This window comes from Notolepis coatsorum (assembly GCF_963971535.1).
Source record: "Notolepis coatsorum genome assembly, chromosome: 2".
NCBI classification, from domain to species: domain Eukaryota; kingdom Metazoa; phylum Chordata; class Actinopteri; order Aulopiformes; family Paralepididae; genus Notolepis; species Notolepis coatsorum.
In genome coordinates, this window is record NC_140166.1 from 211,937,796 (window position 1) to 211,957,965 (window position 20,170).

Sequence of the window (20,170 nt, forward strand, 5' to 3'; positions counted from 1 at the left end):
TTTACCACAGTAAAAGCCCATGACAGCACGCCCTGAGATCACCATGATGTGTGGCTTCCACATCTTACACAAACCCATCAGCAACCCAGCAGCCACGGCTAGTACATTTATCATCAACATCCCCTTCACCCTGGAGGGAGAGAGAGAGACAGGGGGAGAGAGAGAGAGAGAGAGAGAGAGAGAGAGAGAGAGAGAGAGAGAGAGAGAGAGACAGAGAGAGAGAGAGAGAGAGAGAGAGAGAGAGAGAGAGAGAGAGAGAGAGAGAGAGAGAGAGAGAGAGAGAGAGAGAGAGAGAGAGAGAGATACAGATGATGGAAAGGAGAGTTTCCAGCTCTGACACTGTGCCATTATTGCATATTGATCCTGGAAAGATGGCTTCATAATCTACCCGCTGTAATATTAACGGACAATTAGAATTTTTTGCAATTTTCTCTACGGGAGAGGTGTCTTTGGCCAACAGCTGGATAGCTTTCTACTGAACGCACAGAGAGGAAATTGGTGCCTACCTTCTTGTCTGACTCTGGGGAAGACATTTTCCCATAATGTTGGCATGTTCCTTTAAAGCTGCAATTTAAAACGTGGCTGAAACTGATTGCTATTTCATTTGTATAAAGATATTTATTTTTATATGAGACTTATTATATGTCTTTTGCATTGTTTTACAGTTTTACACCGCTTCCATTAGAACGCCTAAAGTCAGCTCCTGTCTTGGGGCCTCTATGGGAGGGTTTAGCTCGCTGCAGCTACGTACGGAAACACATAGTGAGGGCAAAAGAGAAACCCTAGCAATCACGTGTATTATTCTACATAAATGTATGCAACTGTGCGATTATCTCGGCTGGGTTTCTACATTGTAACGTGAAAATGTATGCTGAAAATGAACGCTAATGTCTATTTAGTCAGAAACAGAACATATTATGTCCAGAACCGAAGAGCTGTGGGCGTCAGGAGCCTCCATCCCATCTCCATCTTCATATACCCTCCTCTTCTTCCTTTATCTCCAGGAGATCATTTAGTCTCACTCCTCTCCTTTCCTTCCTGTTCCCCCTTGTATCACTCCTCTTTCCTCCTCTCCTTCTCCACTACATTTCTCCTCCTCCTCTCCTCCCTGTTCTCCCTCGTATCACTCCTCTTTCCTCATCTCCTTTTCCATTACATTTCTCCTCCTCCTCCTCCTCCTCCTCCTCCTCCTCCTCCTCCTCCTCCTCCTCCTCCTCCTCCTCCTCCTCACCTTCCTTTCATGTCTCCCACAAATCCAACCAGGAAGGAGGAGAACACTCCTCCGATGGAGAAGATGGCCACGGACAGAGACCAGTAGACGATGACCTCGGGGTGTGACCCTGCCTCCTGGAGAGGGTCTGTGGTGTTCCCCTCCTCCGTCCACACGCCCAGGGCCCGTCCATAGTGCCTCTGAATGACCTACCGGACCAGGACATCACAGACACGCTCATGTGAACACACGGACGCTCACAGTCACACAGAGGGATGACGGCTGCTTGAAATTGTGGATTTAAATTGTTACCGCCGTCTTACGCCTCTGTCGGGATGAAGGGCCACGGTCGAACTCATCCGTAGTGATTTTAAGATGCAAATATGGGCTACTGTATGTTTTAATAATGAATTGAACCATACTGATCTGAAGGAAACTAAGGAACAGAACAGAACGGAACAGGACAGGACAGGACAGGGCAGGGCAGGACAGGACAGGACAGGACAGGACAGGACAGGACAGGACAGGACAGGACAGGACAGGACAGGACAGGACAGGACAGGACAGGACAGGACAGGACAGGACAGGACGGGACAGGAGAGGGCAGGACAGGACAGGACAGGACAGGACAGGACAGGACAGGACAGGAAAGGAAAGGAAAGGACAGGAGAGGGCAGGACAGGACAGGACAGGACAGGACAGGACAGGGCAGGACAGGACGGGACAGGAGAGGGCAGGACAGGACAGGACAGGGCAGGACAGGACGGGACAGGAGAGGGCAGGACAGGACAGGACAGGACAGGACAGGACAGGAAAGGACAGGACAGGACAGGACAGGACAGGACAGGGCAGGACAGGACGGGACAGGAGAGGGCAGGACAGGACGGGACAGGAGAGGGCAGGACAGGACAGGACAGGACAGGACAGGACAGGACAGGACAGGACAGGACAGGACAGGAAAGGAAAGGAAAGGACAGGAGAGGGCAGGACAGGACAGGACAGGACAGGACAGGACAGGACAGGACAGGACAGGGCAGGACAGGACGGGACAGGAGAGGGCAGGACAGGACAGGACGGGACAGGAGAGGGCAGGACAGGACAGGACAGGACAGGACAGGACAGGACATTACCAATCCCAAACAGAAGATAACTGCATAAAACAGAGAACAGAACACTAGAACAGAAGAGAACTGCATAAAACAGAGAACAGAACACTAGAACAGAAGAGAACGATTATGAGGCATTTTATGGGCCAATAAGATAATGCGTTGAACAAAAGCCGTACCGTCTGTGGTGCATTGATGACTCCCAGGCTGTAGCCGTACTGCAGGGAGCCCAGCGCCGCAGTGAACACAGCCAGAGCCAAGGTGCCTGTCAGCTGCTGTGGAGAGGACAGACACTTCCACTCAGACACAGGAGCCCCAAGCCTAAAACCAAGCCGTGGGCCAATGATATAACTCGGGCTGCCCGACAGGAAATGTAGGGAAGCTGAATGAAAATGGAGGAAAGATAAGCTGCAGGTTTCTTATGATATTTTAGAGGATAGTTGTTGTAAATATCAGAACATTGCCAAAGTCCAGAAAAAGAAGTTTTTTTCTGACATTATTGAAAGCCCTGTGTCCTTTTTAACTCTCTTAACTCTGTTCTAAACCCCCCCCCCCCCAATCCAGCTGTAGTGTAGCCTCTGACGAAACATGTGAAGCGTTTTTAATAAGGCTGTCAAAGTTAACGCGTCATTAATGCGTTAACGCACAATTCTGTTGACGCCACTATTTCTTTTAACGCGCGATTAACGTTTTGGAATTTCTTTATTTCCCCTATTATTTCATGCACATTCATTGTTTTAAATTTTTAAATAATTTTTTCTCTGTTTTGAATTTGATGCAAATTTGCAATGCATGAGGGTCATTCTTTTGTGTTAAATGGCTGCATAAAGCAAGTTGACTCTCATGTTGATAAGAAGAGTATTAAAACTTGAAAAATATCAGTTTAAGGTAGTTTATAAAAGGAAAAAAAATTATTAATTTGCGATTAATCGCAAGTTAACTATGGACAATCATGCGATTAATCAGATTAAATATTTTAATCGATTGGCAGTTTTTAAATTTCAAGATTGTAACTATTAGAGCCTGTATTTTACCATCAAGTCCCATCTTAAAACATATCTGTTCTCCCTAGCATTTAAAAAAAAAATACAGTCTGCTGCCGTAATTTGTTTGTAGTTCTGTGTGCATTGTATTGTGTTTAGTCTATGTGTTTCTTACTATGTTATTGATTGATTGTGAAGCACTTTGGTCAACCTTGTTATTTTTAAACGTGCTATATAAATAAAGTTGGACTGGATTGGATTGGAAGTCTATTTCACATTCACACACATGCAGGGACACACGCACTGGTGTGCACAGATAAGACCTGCCCCCCCCCCCCCCCTCCTCCACACACACACACACACACACACATACACACACGCACACACGCATGCACGCACGCACGCACGGACACACGCACACACACACACACGCACACACACACACACACACAAATGTTCCCGGCTGCATGTCCGGCTATCATGCACTCTTCCTACTATACTAGTCTTTACCGCTATGCACTCAACACTACAGCGCCCAAGTTTCAACACTGTTTGATGAACATTGTTACTCAGCTAAAAGAGATGTACCCTTCCTGCTGACCTGTCGTACAGAACTTGTTAGTCGGTTTGGATAAAAGCGTTCACTTACATTTACATTTAGTCATTTAGCTGACGCTTTTATCCAAATCGACTTACAAGTTCTGTACGACAAGACAGCAAGAAGGGTACAACTCTATCAGCTGAGTAACAATGTTTATCAAAGTGTTGCGTGTTACAGTGTAGGTTAGTTTATTAGGACAAGTGCATGACAGTAAGGTTAGTCACGGTTAGATTCTTTTTTTCTTTTTTTTTCTTTTATTATCATTTCAGATAATGGTTGAAGAAGTGAGTCTTTAGTCGACGGCGAAAGATTGGACGTGATTCGGCTGTCCTAACTGGGGTGGGTAGTTCATTCCACCATTATGGGGCAAGGACTGAGATAGGCGGCTTCTCTTTGATGACCCTCCGGGAGCTTGGATAGGAGTAGGTCTGAGGCGGCCAGAAGATGCAGAGCGTAGGGGTCTTGAGGGTGTGTAGTTAGAGACCATTGACTGGAGGTAGGCGGGAGCGGTTCCCTTTGCACGTTCAGGTAAATGACTAAATGTAAATGTAAGTGTAAGTGTTGCTGGCAAATGAACATAGACTGAAATTTACTTTAGATCTCATGGGCGATGGTAAACCATGTAATTTTATTTTATATTACCTAAACATAAAATATGAATAAATACCCCAAAGTTGTTGAAATGGTCCAACTTATCAAAAGTCCGTCTGTTCACTGGACGCTGCCATCATGAACCAAACGCAACTTGGAGTGAAAATAAAAGATGTTACGTTCTAAAACGAGATGTCAGTACAATAAGACGACATGCCAGCGTGGCCTGGGAGATCTAAAGGTCATGTTTATTTGCCCAGCGAGCAAAGCGTGTTAAATGTATCTCTTTTAGAATCTGTGATTGAACAAAACTGCAGCAGTAATTGCAATTGCAATACACACAAACGTGCACAAGCAGGCATGCATAGACACTAGGGCTGTCCCCGACTAAGGATTTGGATAGTCGACTTTGATTGGCCGAAATTAGCCGATAGTCGACTATGAGAAGAAAAAAAAAAAAAAAAAAAAAGTATAATTATAATGTCTGAAGGAGTCGACAGAAGGCTTCTTGTCCTCTGGGAAAGCATGCAATTGGTCCACTGATGGATATCTTGATATTTGTCTAGTCTAGTGTGTTCATTAGACAGGTGAAATCCTCTTTCAGTGCCTCTGTGCCTGTTTTCTTAGGCAGTTAGCCTCTGGTATGCGTGCCATTAGCGTTAGCCATGCTTCTAGGCCTCTTTTCTTTTGGAAAAAATTATAATTATTTTTTTATTTTTTATTATAATATTTTTTATATATTTTTTTGTATTAGACTAAGGGGTTGGCAATCGACTACGGCTCCTTTCGATCGATTAGTCGACTATTCGACTAATAGGGGTCAGCCCTAGTACACACACACATACAGTACACACACACACATACAGTACACACACACACACACACACACACATACAGTACACACACACACACACACACACACACACACACACACACACACACACACACACACACACACACGTGCAAGCAATGCAAACGTGCGTATATAGACACAAAATCAACCTCTGCAGTGTCAGCGATGAATGACATCAAACAAACACAGAAACACATTTGATGCTTTTCAGTGAAGTCAGGCCCGTTCTGTTATCAGCATCAAAGGTTCTACCAAACACCTGTACGTCACACAGCCTGAAACACACTCCTACACAGAGCTATACGCCTGTACGTCACACAGCCTGATATCTTCTGTCTCCAGAGTCATTCTACCAAACGTAGAAATGCCACTTAAACTGTGATCACCGTAAACCAGTGTAAATGCAAGCGTTAGGGGATAAAGCAAGCGTTAGGGGATAAAGCAAGCGTTAGGGGATAAAGCCAGCGTTAGGGGATAAAGCCAGTGTTAGGGGATAAAGCGTTAGGGGATAAAGCAAGCGTTAGGGGATAAAGCGTTAGGGGATAAAGCAAGCGTTAGGGGATAAAGCAAGCGTTAGGGGATAAAGCCAGCGTTAGGGGATAAAGCCAGCGTTAGGGGATAAAGCGTTAGGGGATAAAGCCAGTGTTAGGGGATAAAGCCAGTGTTAGGGGATAAAGCCAGTGTTAGGGGATAAAGCCAGTGTTAGGGGATAAAGCCAGTGTTAGGGGATAAAGCCAGCGTTAGGGGATAAAGCCAGTGTTAGGGGATAGAGCCAGTGTTAGGGGATAAAGCCAGTGTTAGGGGATAAAGCCAGTGTTAGGGGATAAAGCCAGCGTTAGGGGATAAAGCCAGCGTTAGGGGATAAAGCCAGTGTTAGGGGATAGAGTCAGTGTTAGGGGATAAAGCCAGTGTTAGGGGATAAAGCCAGTGTTAGGGGATAAAGCCAGTGTTAGGGGATAACGCCAGTGTTAGGGGATAAAGCCAGTGTTAGGGGATAAAGCCAGTGTTAGGGGCTTTGGGGATAAAGCCAGTGTTAGGGGATAAAGCCAGTGTTAGGCCAGCGTTAGGGGATAAAGCCAGTGTTAGGGGATAGAGTCAGTGTTAGGGGATAAAGCCAGTGTTAGGGGATAAAGCCAGTGTTAGGGGATAAAGCCAGTGTTAGGGGATAAAGCCAGTGTTAGGGGATAAAGCCAGTGTTAGGGGATACAGCCAGTGTTAGGGGATAAAGCCAGTGTTAGGGGATAAAGGCAGTGTTAGGGGATAAAGCCAGTGTTAGGGGATAAAGCCAGTGTTAGGGGATAAAGCCAGTGTTAGGGGATAAAGCCAGCGTTAGGGGATAAAGCCAGTGTTAGGGGATAAAGCCAGTGTTAGGGGATAAAGCCAGCGTTAGGGGATAAAGCCAGCGTTAGGGGATAAAGCCAGCGTTAGGGGATAAAGCCAGCGTTAGGGGATAAAGCCAGTGTTAGGGGATAAAGCAAGCAGGTACTAGACCCATATGAAGCACCACGGGATGCTCCTGTTACAAGGCTGCTGTGTTGATTATCCACAACGTATAACGTATGGCGTATATCACATCAGTTAGGGTACCTTATGCATATACTGCACCTGTGTATACTGTATACTTTACATACAGTATATATTTAGATTCTATTGTTTATTGTAACCATATGTATTGTAATGTATAATATAACATACAGCGCATACAGACCCTCACCTGCACCTTTGATCACACTGCCTACTTGCTCATATGCGTATATTCCGAGTTAATTATTAATTAATTATAGAGTTATGACTATTTTTACTTTCTACTGTACTATAATTTTATTGCCTGTCTTATTTATGTCTCCTACTATTACCCTGATGCCTGAATTTCCCCAAGGGGATCAATAAAGGAATATCTTATCTTATCTTACTGCATGTAACGCTCTGTTAAATGAGAGTAGCGCTGTGAAACATCTGCAACCGGTCACAACAGTTACTGTAGCAAACATCATTTACACCAGATGGAGAAAGGTGTCCAGTGTCTGTAGTATCTGTATGTAGAATGTGTTTGGGAAGGTTTCCTTACCTTTCCTGACTCCATGACGGGTCCAGAGTGCCGTCCCCCTCAGACGGGAGGACCGTGTCCACAGCAAGCACGGATAACACACAGACTAGCAGGGACACACACACACACACGCACACAGACAAACACACACACACGCACGTATATATATATGCACACGCAGCCAAACAGAGTTGCCTTCTCTCAGGTAATCATCAATGGAACACGCTGTGTTCACGTTGTGATATCCACGCAAGGCCACGAACAGGCACACACGCACACGCACACACACACACACACACACACACACACACACGCACACACACGCACACACGCACACACACACACGCACGCGCGCACGCGCACGCGCACGCACACACACGCACACACGCACACACACACACGCACACACACAGTGTGAACAGCCTGTGATAATTGATCCTTTTTCATCGTGTTCCGGTTTTGCCTTAGTATCTCATTGCGGTACAAAGGGATTAATTAATGAATTATCTTAGCTGTGTCAAGTTTATTTGCACTTCATCACTGTTTTTTTTTTGTACACGTCTCAAAGGGTTTCTCATTTATAGCCTACTGCTGTAAATAACCTTATCAGCTCAGAACGATCGATAAAGAGACCAATAAAAACAATTAGGTGTACACCAGGCACGTGTTGTTTTCTGCTCAGATAGAATAGACCTGTGGTGTTGTGCTGTGAGAGTGACATCTGGGCACCACTTACAGGAGGTCCTCCACCACTACTGTGCACTACACACACACACACACACACACACACACACACACACACACACACACATACACACACACACACACACACACACACACACGCACGCGCGCACGCACACGGACACATACACACACACACACACACACACACACACACACACACACACACACACACACACACACACACACACACACACACACACACACCACTCTATCTCTCTCTCCGTCGGTCTCTCACAGACACACCGACGTGTTAGGGTTAATGATATACTCTGGGGGACAGGGACTAAAGTCTGAGGTTCACTGGGTTTCTGCTAGGGATGTCCGATATTATCGGCCTACCAATATTATCGGCCGATATTGGCATTAAAATGTGATATCGGAAAATATATCGTATCGGTTTTTACATTTCTATAACCTTTATTTAGCCAGGCAAGCAAGTAAGAACAAATTCAGATTTTATTTATTGTCAAAAGTATGCATAATGTTGTGTTAATTCCACAACAAGAGATATGTAAGGGATAATGTATAGCTACGAGGTCATTGTCGCAAAATAATTGACCGACACAGAGTTTAGAATACCGAGGCGCCTCGCCGAGGTGTTCTAAACATCAGTGAAGGTCAATTATTTTGCGACAATGACCTCGTAGCTTATACATTATCCCTAGACCTCTGACGAGCGCTATTGACCAATCACAATCAAGCATTTCGGCGAATGTTAAAACGGCATGTAATAAGTAATGTTAATTGCCTGAAATTATTCCGTTTTTGGGGGGGGGGAAACCCTGCATATATCGGTATCGGTTGATATCAGTTGATATCGGTATCGGAAATTAAGAGTTGGACAATATCGGTATATTGGTATCGGTAAAAAAGCCAATATCGAGCATCCCTAGTTTCTGCTGATAAAAACAAATCCACACTTGCTGGTCCCTGACTGCAATGCTACACTATGCTAGCTACGTACCACAGCTTTCATATGCAACACTATGCTAGCTACATATCAGTTTTAATATGCCACGCTATGCTATGCTAGCTACATACCACAGCTTTAATATGAAACGCAATGCTATGCTAGCTACATATCACAGCTTTAATATGCAACGCTGTGCTATGCTAGCTACATACCACAGCTTTAATATGCAACACTATGCTATGCTAACTACATACCACAGCTTTAATACGTAACGCAATGCTATGCTAGCTAAATACCACAGCATATGCAACACCATGCTAGCTACATAACACAGCTTTAATATGCAACGCTATGCTATGCTAACTACATACCACAGCTTTAATACGTAACGCAATGCTATGCTAGCTAAATACCACAGCGTATGCAACACCATGCTAGCTACATAACACAGCTTTAATATGCAACGCTATACTATGCTATCTTAGGGTGACCAAACGTCCTCTTTTGCCCGGACTGTCCGGGGCGTCCGGGGGGGGGGTTTATAAATTCATGAAAATGTCCGGGTTTTATTGTTTTTCGCGGGACAAATAAGCATGTCGTTAAATTGACTGGCGCGTTGCACCGAATACTACGGTAGGCCTACTCTGTTGCGTGTGACGTATTCCCAGAGAAGACTGCTCTCAGTGCTTTGTGGGCGGCGCTACTGCGCTCACACACACAACAGAGGAGGAAGCGGACCGATCGGACCAGCATTGATTCTGCTCACAATGCCAAAGCAAATGTACATTACAGATTAACTGCAGAGATCATTCCCAATTTACCGTCCCGGTCAAGACAAATGGGAGGCGGAGTGCAACGCATGTAAAGCTTGATCATATGTTTCTGTGTCTAATAAAGCTGTGAGAGGCGAGAGTTTGATGGCAAAGTTGACCGAATTGATTGAAGTATGCAGCTATACAGAGAGAGAAAGAAAATCATTTTAAACTAGTTTGATGCCTCAAAATTATGTTTTGGTTTGATTTTTGATGATATAAGATGCTTATGATACAATCATTCTAAGGATTACGTGTGTAATAAATTAGTTTTGTACACTAATTGCAAGTTATGCAAATGTGAACAAATCCGAAACTGCATAGTGCACTTTATTATTAGTTACTTTATTAATTTGTATCTTTGCAAGGTTACTGTTTTATAATTTACATTACATTGAAAAGATACAAATATATATATATATATATATATATATATATATATATATATATATATATATATATATATATATATATATATATATATATATATATATATATATATATATATATATATATATATATATATATATATATATATATATATATATTTTAAATGTTCTAATACAGAAGAGGTATTATTTAGAACATGAATTCATATTTTTGTTATGTATTTTGCCCAGTAAGACTTGAAAAGAGCTATTATTTTGTTATAGGTTGATTTTTAGAGATGTGTCAGATATATTACTTTAGGCATAATAAAGCATGTTGAGTAACTTTGGTTATAGAGAGATGTTATTTTGTTATATAAAATTATATAAACTAGACAATTCCATGCGGGGAAATTGTGAATGCCTGTGCACCGCCGGCCAACGAGAGGGTCTGTATTGTCTCTGTATTGTCTCTTTCCACAGCAAAACGGTAGGCAAGGTAACGGAACGTAGACCAATCTCAGTCACTCTTATTGTCTGGGACCAAATTCGGTCACGCCCCATTCCCAGTAAAAAGTGGGAATCTCTAGAATGTGTTTTGGGCGACGGTGTTTATGGAAGTGCGAGGGTAGCCTCTCAAGTTGACGATACACAACACTTTCTGTTGTCAGTAGATGGCAGCATTGGTTTAAAATTAAAAGGTGAAAATGTTGAAAACTACAACATGAATACATTTCCCAAGACCTTTAGCACAGGTCACAGGTCACTGGTCTATTCTTTGACGCGATCTGAACAGCAGTAAACTATTAATGCAACCTCAGTACAGTGACCGCGAATGGTAAACTAATTATCTTAACAAAAGCGCATCATTAGCATTATTTTTGTTGTCTAAAGGGAAACAAAATGGTACAATTTAAGATTTTAAATGGTATCCGCATATAAAGGACAAATAAAACATTGTTAATTTGTAAGAAACCTCAATGAAAACGGCGCAGGGTAAGTAATATTCGCTATTGTTATGAAAATGTGATAGAATCCTATAAAATGTGGACGCATTTGGTCACCGTGACGTTACCTTGGTTGAGAAATGCAGGCTTCAATCTATGTTGTTTAGTCTATCTGTTCAGTACTGTTAAGTACTGTTTCAAGATACACAATGAGATCTTCTGAGAGAATTGTTGAATAGATACACAAATGTTCTAGAATGTTTGATTATGACATCATACTGTGCCATCACAAATGTTCTAGAACCGTGGTTCTCAAACTTTTTACACCAAGTACCACCTGAGAACGTAGCTGGCTCTCCAAGTACCACCATATGACCGGCGTTAAAATACAGTCTATTCAGCTATGCACAGTTCACGCAGGAGGCAAATGTATTCCGAATCCTAATACCATTATTTATTGTTAACTTTTGTCAGACACAGCCACAATGTACAAAGGGATAGCACTAGAACTAGCAAACGCTTCCACACAACTCATACAATGCAAGGGGAATTGAGAACATAATAACTAACATTCTCACATAGCAAGTGAGAAAATTAAGAACAACTGTATTTCAGCAAATGTACTTAATTCTCCCTCTATCTCTCTCTCTCTCTCTCTCTCTCTCTCTCTCTCTCTCTCTCTCTCTCTCTCTCTCTCTCTCTCACCCATCATTCTCTCTCTCACACAACACACACACACACACACACACACACACACACACACACACAATTATTTTGTTACAAAAACTTAATTTCCTGCATTCTGGTGCAGGAATTTTTGAATATTTACCCTTTAAATGCCAGTGTTTGTGATGGGCATCACAAATTATTGTAAAAAAGAAAAGAAAACACATATTCAATACATTTTTGAATGTTTACCCTTTAAATGCCAGTTTGTGTTTGCATCACAAATTATTGTTAAAAAAAACATACAAAAAGTAAAATATTTACAATATATCAAATGCAAAGTACATTTTTCTGGGGGGGATTATTACAGGATAGGCATGTGTCAATGATTAGCAGCAACACATATTTTGATGGATTTTTTGTAATGTCAGATTTAACACCAACTCTTTTCAGAAAAGTGGGAGTATTTCATTTTTTTACAAGAAATCTAAAAATAAATGGTTATGATCAGGGCTGAAGTTGAATTAAAGATTTATGACTGTTTAGACTGCATTACTCTCTGTCACAGTGATCTCCTGGTTGTTTCCCACTTAGATTATCTAACTATCGCGCTGCCGCAACCAGAAACACTGGCCTGGCCTGCTTCTAAGTTCAGTGGCCTGACTGCAAAATAAATAATTTTTTTTTTTTTTTTTTTAGCTTTTTTGGAAATGTTTTCAAGTACCACCAGCAGTACCACCAAGTACCACTAGTGGTACACATACCACAGTTTGAGAACCACTGTTCTAGAATGTACTATTATGACATCATACTGTGACATCACAAATGTTCTAGAATGTTCTATTATGACATCATACTGATACTGTGCCATCACAACAGAATGTTTGAGTTCCAATTGAATAATATAAATAATATGTTTGGTAAGGCTGTCCCCGAAGCCTGTTTTTGGGATTCAAACTTAGTCAGGGTTCTTCGAACGGACGTTCGAACCTTCGTTTTTAATAAAAAAATTTAAATAAAATAAAATAGACAATTAGACAAATAGACAAATTGTGAAAGTGTGGGTGATGTCTGTGCACCGCTGGCCAACGGGAGAGGGTCTGTATTGTCTCAAAAGATACAAAAAGGGGGCGTGGCCTAATGACGTGGTCAATATAGACCAATGAAAGAGGATATCCCTACTGAGTACAATAGCACAACCCGCAAGTCTCTAGGACAAACGGTTCAAAAGATACAAAAAGGGGGCGTAGCCTAAGGGTGTGTGGCCTAAGGATCGGGGGAGTGGTCAACATAGACCAATGAAAGAGGATATCCCTACTGAGTACAATGCCACAACCCGCAAGTCTCTACAACAAACGGTTCAAAATATACAAAAAGGGGGTGTGGTCTAAGGGGGTGAGGCCTAAGGGGGTGTGACCTAAGGATCGGGGGAGTGGTCAACATAGACCAATGAAAGAGGATATCCCTACTGAGTACAATGCCACAACCCGCAAGTCTCTACGACAAAATCCACACCCAACTAACAATTGCCTCCGCCAACACTATCTCTCCTCTGGATTCAACCCGCCCTCCACCGCCCACCCCCCCCTTTTACATCCTTCACTGAAATCACTGCATCGGACCTATCCTCCATTCTCTCTACAATGAAAACTTCAACCTGCATCCTGGACCCTATCCCCTCCATCCTAGTCAAGGCTTGTCTCCCTGCCCTTTCTCCCCTAATCACCTCCATCGTAAACTCCTCTCTGACCACTGGCCTATTTCCCCCCGCCCTCAAAACTGCTTCTGTCACCCCCTTACTAAAAAAAACCCGGACTCAACCCTGAAACCCTTGATAATTTCCGCCCCATTTCCAACCTCCCCTTCCTCTCAAAAATCATTGAGCGAGCCATTGCCTCCCAATTAAAATCCTACCTCGACAACAATAACCTTTATGATACCTTTCAATCCGGATTCCACACCAGACACAGCACCGAAACTGCTCTTCTAAAGGTCACCAACGACATACTCCTCTCTGCCGACTCTGGTTCCCTCTCCATCCTCATCCTCCTAGACCTCAGCGCTGCTTTTGACACCATCAGTCACCCCATCCTCATCACTCGTCTCCAGTCCTCCGTTGGCATCTCCGGAATCCCCCTCACCTTGCTCCAATCATACCTCTCACACAGGCACCAATTCATCTCCATCAACAATTGCAAATCCCCCACTGCCCCCATCACTCATGGTGTCCCCCAAGGCTCAGTACTTGGTCCCCTGCTCTTCATCCTCTACATCCTTCCACTTGGTCTGATTCTCCGCCAACATGGCCTCCGTTTTCATTGTTATGCAGACGACACTCAGCTCTACCTCTCCACCAAGACTATCACTCCAGCCACTCTCTCCACCCTCACCACCTGCCTCACAGACATCAAAACATGGATGCAAAATAACTTTCTCAAACTAAACTGCAATAAATCAGAAATCATCATTATCGGTCCAAAATCCCTCACCAGCCACACCCAGGATTTCTCCCTAAATATTGATGGTTCCATTGTCACCCCCTCCACTCACGTCCGTAACCTTGGCATCATCCTGGACTCCACCCTTTCTTTCCTCCCCCATGTGAACCACATAACCAAAACGGCCTTCTACCACCTCCGGAACATTGTTCGTTACTCTCTGCTGCTGAAACACTGGTTCATGCATTCATTTCATCAAGACTGGACTATTGTAATAAACTCCAATATGTCCAAAACTCGCTGCCCGCATGCTCACCTCCACCGTCGCTCTGATCACATCACCCCTGTCCTCCACAACCTCCACTGGCTTCCAATCAAATACAGGATTCAATTTAAAATACTTCTCATCACATTTAAAGCCCTCAACAACCTTTCCCCTCCCTACCTGTCCGACCTCCTCTACCGTCACACGCCCACCCGTCGCCTTAGGTCTGTGTATGTCATAAATGTCATTATGAATTTAAAATGGGGGACCCTGATGTAAACAAGACGAAAGTCTTTCTCTGGTCTGCATCCCCTTAACAATTGTATGTATTGAGCTGTACTGTACTGTACCCATTCTGCAATCTGTTAATGAAAGTTTTCAATCAATCAATCAAGCTGTGATATGTAGAGTTTAGTGTAGTGTTCCATATTAAAGCTGTGATATGTAGCTAGCTTAGCAGTGTTCCATATTAAGCTGTGATATGAAGCTAGTTTAGTGTAGTGTTTCATATTGAAGCTGTGATATTTAGCTAGCTTAGCGTAACGTTACATTGAAGCTGTATGTAGCTAGTAGGGATGCTCGATATTGGCTTTTTTACCGATACCGATATACCGATATTGTCCAACTCTTAATTTCCGATACCGATATCAACCGATACCGATATATGCAGGGTCCCCCCCCCCCAAAAACTGAATAATTTCAGGTAATTAACATTACATATCTCTTGTTGTGGAATTAACACAACATTATGCATACTTTTGACAATAAATAAAATCAGAATTTGTTCTTACTTGCTTGCCTGGGTAAATAAAGGTTATAGAAATGTAAAAAAAAAAAAAAAAATTATTTTATCTTTTTTAAACCGATACCGATATTTTCCGATATCACATTTGAATGCCGATATCGGCCGATAATATTGGTAGGCCGATAATATCGGACATCCCTAGTAGCTAGCTTAGCGTTTTAAAGCTGTGGTATGTAGCTAGCTTAGCATAGTGTTCCATATTAACACTTTGTATGCCACTCACGGCTTTTCTCGGGTTTACCCCCCGACCGTTGAATGCCACGTCACGAGTATTCTCTGGTTTTTATTTTTTTATTAGCGTTCTGAAATCATATTGCATCAAGCGAGCCTACCGTTGGAGATGCAGGCACCGCCGGCGCTCAGATGTGAAAAAAGCGCCCCCTATCGTCTCCCAGATGGTAAATCACCCTTTTGGATTGGACTCAATGAAAGTGAATGGGAGAACGGATTTCTGACTCCACATTTTACTTCTCACTGATGTAACCGGGGTCTACCAGAGTTCATTCTGGAGCCTTGGTGCCACGGCGAATATGTGTTCTACTGTACACACGGTGACCTCAGGTAAGGAATCTATGTTATCAGTCTTAGGCCATGGTTAGACTAGTGTATTTGTGGCGTTTTTTTATACGTTTTTGAATAAGTTTCATGTCCCTATTACACAGAAATGCGTTTTTTGGCGTTTTTTTGTGGATACGGCTGAAACGCTAAATTGTCTTTGCGTTTTGGAGAAACGCAAAAAAACGCGTCGACAACAGCGTGTAGTCTGCACGGAGCCGTTGTTGCGAAAACGCCCATGCGCAGTAGATACCATCTGCGTGCCCTTCCGGTGACAACAGTGTGTGTGTTTGGGACATAGCTCCGTGTCCCAAATAGCTTCAGCTACCATGTGTTGTCAAGTTATTGTTATAAGGACCCCAGTCCAAGCTACAACAGTCTGCATTCCCTTAACAATTGTTTGTATTGAGCCGTATTGTATTGTACCCATATGCAATATGTTAAATAAAGTTTACATCCATTCATTCTGCTAGCATTACCGATTGCATGAGCAGCTGGCTAACGTGAGCTATCAGGATTCAGACCCTGTTAGCTCAGAGCTCCTCTTTCAACTTAACAAGCATTAAACAAAATGGCCCAGTCATCTATTCACCTTTGTTTAATACACACAGCGTTGTCTCTAATGTTATCTAACTACTGATAGCTCGCGATATCATCAGTTTGGTGCTGGCTAAGTAGCGTGAGCTAACGTTAGCTTCTAGCCACAATGCTATATTGTTATAATGGTATACTCCATTGACGTTAGCATGCAGCTAACAATGCTACCGATCTTTTTTTAGACTAAACTATCCGCTCTTGGTGGTCACTTGTGTTGATGTTAGTTTTGTTTCATCAACAAATGACAGGCAGAACACACAGTGAATGTATCCGTTTTGTTTATTGCACTTTTATTAGGCTTTGCTGAAAAATAATTGCTGCATTGGGTAACTAAGCAAAAGATGGTGGCCGCCTTGTTGACATTTGCTTTGCAGGCACATTCAAGTTCTGATTGGTTGAAATTGCCTTCATGTTTGCCACCTACTGCCACCTACTGCTTTGGCAGTGTACTACATCAGTGTGCTCGGGTGACAAAAACGGAAAAAAAAACGAAAGTGTGACTCGAGGCGCACGACGTCGCGGCGAAACGCATATGACGACGATACGAAAATGAAACGAAAGGTGTAACCGCACCCTTAGGATAATCAGACTCGTTTTCACGGATATATAAGCGTTTCTCCTATATGTGATATAGCTGTTTTGACTGTAAAAGCCATCAGGAAATAAGAGCAGCGATTATCAGCGCGCGGCACAAGCGTGCGTGCGCATACATATACTATCGATCATCTAGCGTTTATTTGAAAACGATTCATAAATAGGCAGACAAATGACAACGTTCTGGAATATTCCAGTAAAAGACGATTATCATAGAATGTGTTGTTTTTTCCGCGAAAACAAGTGATTTTCAAAATGCTATCAAACTGAAATGAAGCGATAAATATACAATCTGCTTTGACAATGTTGACTGGAAAATGAGTCTTTGATAAGCGACGGGCATATTAGACACATAGCCATAATTTAAAACATAGATTAGGCGATATTAACGTTAACAATGGAGCGGATTGTGGCATTCAAGGGGGTAAAAGGAAAACACGGCTGGCAATCAAAGTGTTAAAGCTGTGATATGTAGCTAGTGTAGCCTACAGTAGCATTGCACATTGCAACTGGGGACCAACAAACTAGACAAAACATTAAACACAGGAGACTCTTAATATGACAGAGTAATCTTCTAGTTTCATTTATTTCTCTTACAGCATCTCTTTTACAAAACAAATAAACCCCCCAAAACAGGACATTAGTAATGCATTGTTTTTTTTCCTCATTCAAAATAAAGAGAGAAAAATAAAAGAAAACATATATAGAATACAGTTTAATAAACAAAGAAAAAACTAAAACAAAGAATTTACAAAGAATAAAGTATACAGTGGTCTTGTACTCAAATCAACTCTTCAGTGTAAAGACAACCAGCCTTTCTGACAGGGAGTGGACACAATGATGCAGGGTTGACACACACTCTCTCGCTCTCTTGTGCACACACACTCACACTCTCTCTCTCTTGTGCACACACTCACACTCTCTCTCTTGTGCACACACTCACACTCACACACTCTCTCTCTCTTGTGCACACACAGTCACATGCACACTTACTCACACACAGTATCGCTCTCTCTTGTTCACTCACACGCACACACACTATCTCTATTGTGCACACACACTCACACCCTCTCTTTTGTGCGCGCGCACACACACACACACACACACACACACACACACACACACACACACACACACACACACACACACACACACACACACACACACACACACACACACACACACACACACACACAGGGAAGACAGTAGCTTGATCAGCACAGCTCTTTATTGCTAAAACGAAAGCCTGCTCCCCTCTTAAAAGTGACTACATCAGTAGAACCTGCAGATCCACAAAAACACGTGTTTTGCGTAGAAGGTTGGCCTCAACAGTGCAACAGAAAAGAAACGGCATATAAGAAACATCTGATCAGTGAAGAGAAAACAATAAATACAAAAAGAAAAAATGTATTCAGATGGTTGTTATTTTGTTGGGAGATTCAATTCTTAAATCTGTTAACCTCAGGCCAACTGTTTTGGCGACAACATAGCCAAAACTACATCCACCCGGCCTCAAGAATGCATCTCCCAGCTCTCCGTCCTGCAATGCATCCTGGTCAATGTAGTCCTCCGACGTGGCTGAGAAAAATATCATATGTGACCTATACTCTAGTCCACCCCTAAAATACAGTCTTACAGATTTAATAAAGGATGAATAAACAATTTAACAATAACAAAATGACAATAGTTTTTCTATCATGTTCACACTGCAACTCTAAAAGCACTCTTCTAAAACGTTCCAAAGAATAAATCAAAGAATTTTAAAAGTCATTAACATCCATCCCCTTCACAGAGACGCTTAGTGTCACCAGTGGTGTTAAAACGAGGCCCATAACACAAGGGGGGTGGGGGGGGGGGGGGGGTGGGGGGTTGAAGTAAAATATATTAGGCAAGAATAATGATCTGTTGGCCTATGTTCTATCTTTGCTTACATCATGCCAGGCACCTTACAAACAGTTAGGAGCCAAAGGAACCAAAATGGAGGAGCGTGACTCAAAATGGACATCAGAGCTCTGTATAATGATGCTTTAACAGTGTTAGGCAACGTACACACACACGCGCACGCGCACACGCACACACACACACACATAATCGCACACATACACACATAATCGCACACATACACACGCGCGCACGCACACACACACATAATCGCACACACAGATAGACAGAGAAGCTCCATTCTTCAATTTATTTTCTTTTTCTAAAGACATTTGATTTAAACGTCTCATTTATATTCCGACTTGATTAGAATGGGATCATCTCAGAGTGGATGGTCTGTTTCCTCTTGATATTTCAGCGTCATGTCATGAACATTCACACACGCACACACACACACACACACACACACACACACACACACACACACACACACACACACACACACACACACACACACACACACACACACACACACACACACACACACACACACACACACACACACACACACACACACAGATGTGCTATACAATTCATCAAGCTTCAGACACGCAGACCGACTCCAGACTGTGTCACAGAAAAAAGAACGGGGGGGGGGGGGGGGGCTGTCATTGTTCATTTAATCTTACAGTATATTTGATGCAGCACCTTCTGTATTTAAAGACTTAAGAGTGACAAGGGTGAGGTGGGGGTTGGGGGGGGGGGGGGCGGTTGGGGGAGAGGAGAGGATGAGGTTGGGTAGTGGGGTATAGGAGAAAACAGGGGATGACCTGGCGGTGATTTTAAAGGGACATATCCTGGTCTGTATCTCACGGAACACATCTTGGCATCTCTTCCCATCCGTACGCGATCGGACGCGGAACCACGACCCAAAAGGACTCTGGGTCGGACCGGGAGGAGAGGAGGGCAGAGAGGAGGAGGGGGGAAGGGAAACGGATCGGGCCGCCCACAGCCCAAACCCCCCTCCCCCCGCCCCGCCCCTCCCACGTTGTAACATTCAGAAGGATGACGTTCATGTTCATGTTGTTCAGTTATCGTCCTTCATCCCTTCAGGAGGTGAGAGGCTCCCACCCAGGGACCCGGACCCACGCAGCAGACAGGGAACGAGGGGAGCGGGAGGGGGAGGAGGACAGA

General features: G+C 43.2%; 1 protein-coding gene across 1 annotated transcript in view; it reads right to left on the reverse strand.

The window, feature by feature from the left end:
• Positions 1 to 19,876, reverse strand: part of slc2a2 (solute carrier family 2 member 2) — a gene marked incomplete at both ends in the record, with an annotated part of 52,368 nt that extends 32,492 nt beyond the window's left edge. Inside the window, 4 exons of the mRNA XM_084308499.1 lie at positions 6 to 130; positions 1,232 to 1,419; positions 2,496 to 2,591; positions 19,850 to 19,876. Of these exons, the coding sequence (XP_084164625.1) occupies positions 6 to 130; positions 1,232 to 1,419; positions 2,496 to 2,591; positions 19,850 to 19,876 (436 nt within the window). The remainder of the gene's footprint in view (positions 1 to 5; positions 131 to 1,231; positions 1,420 to 2,495; positions 2,592 to 19,849) is intronic.
• Positions 19,877 to 20,170: the final 294 nt, after the last annotated feature.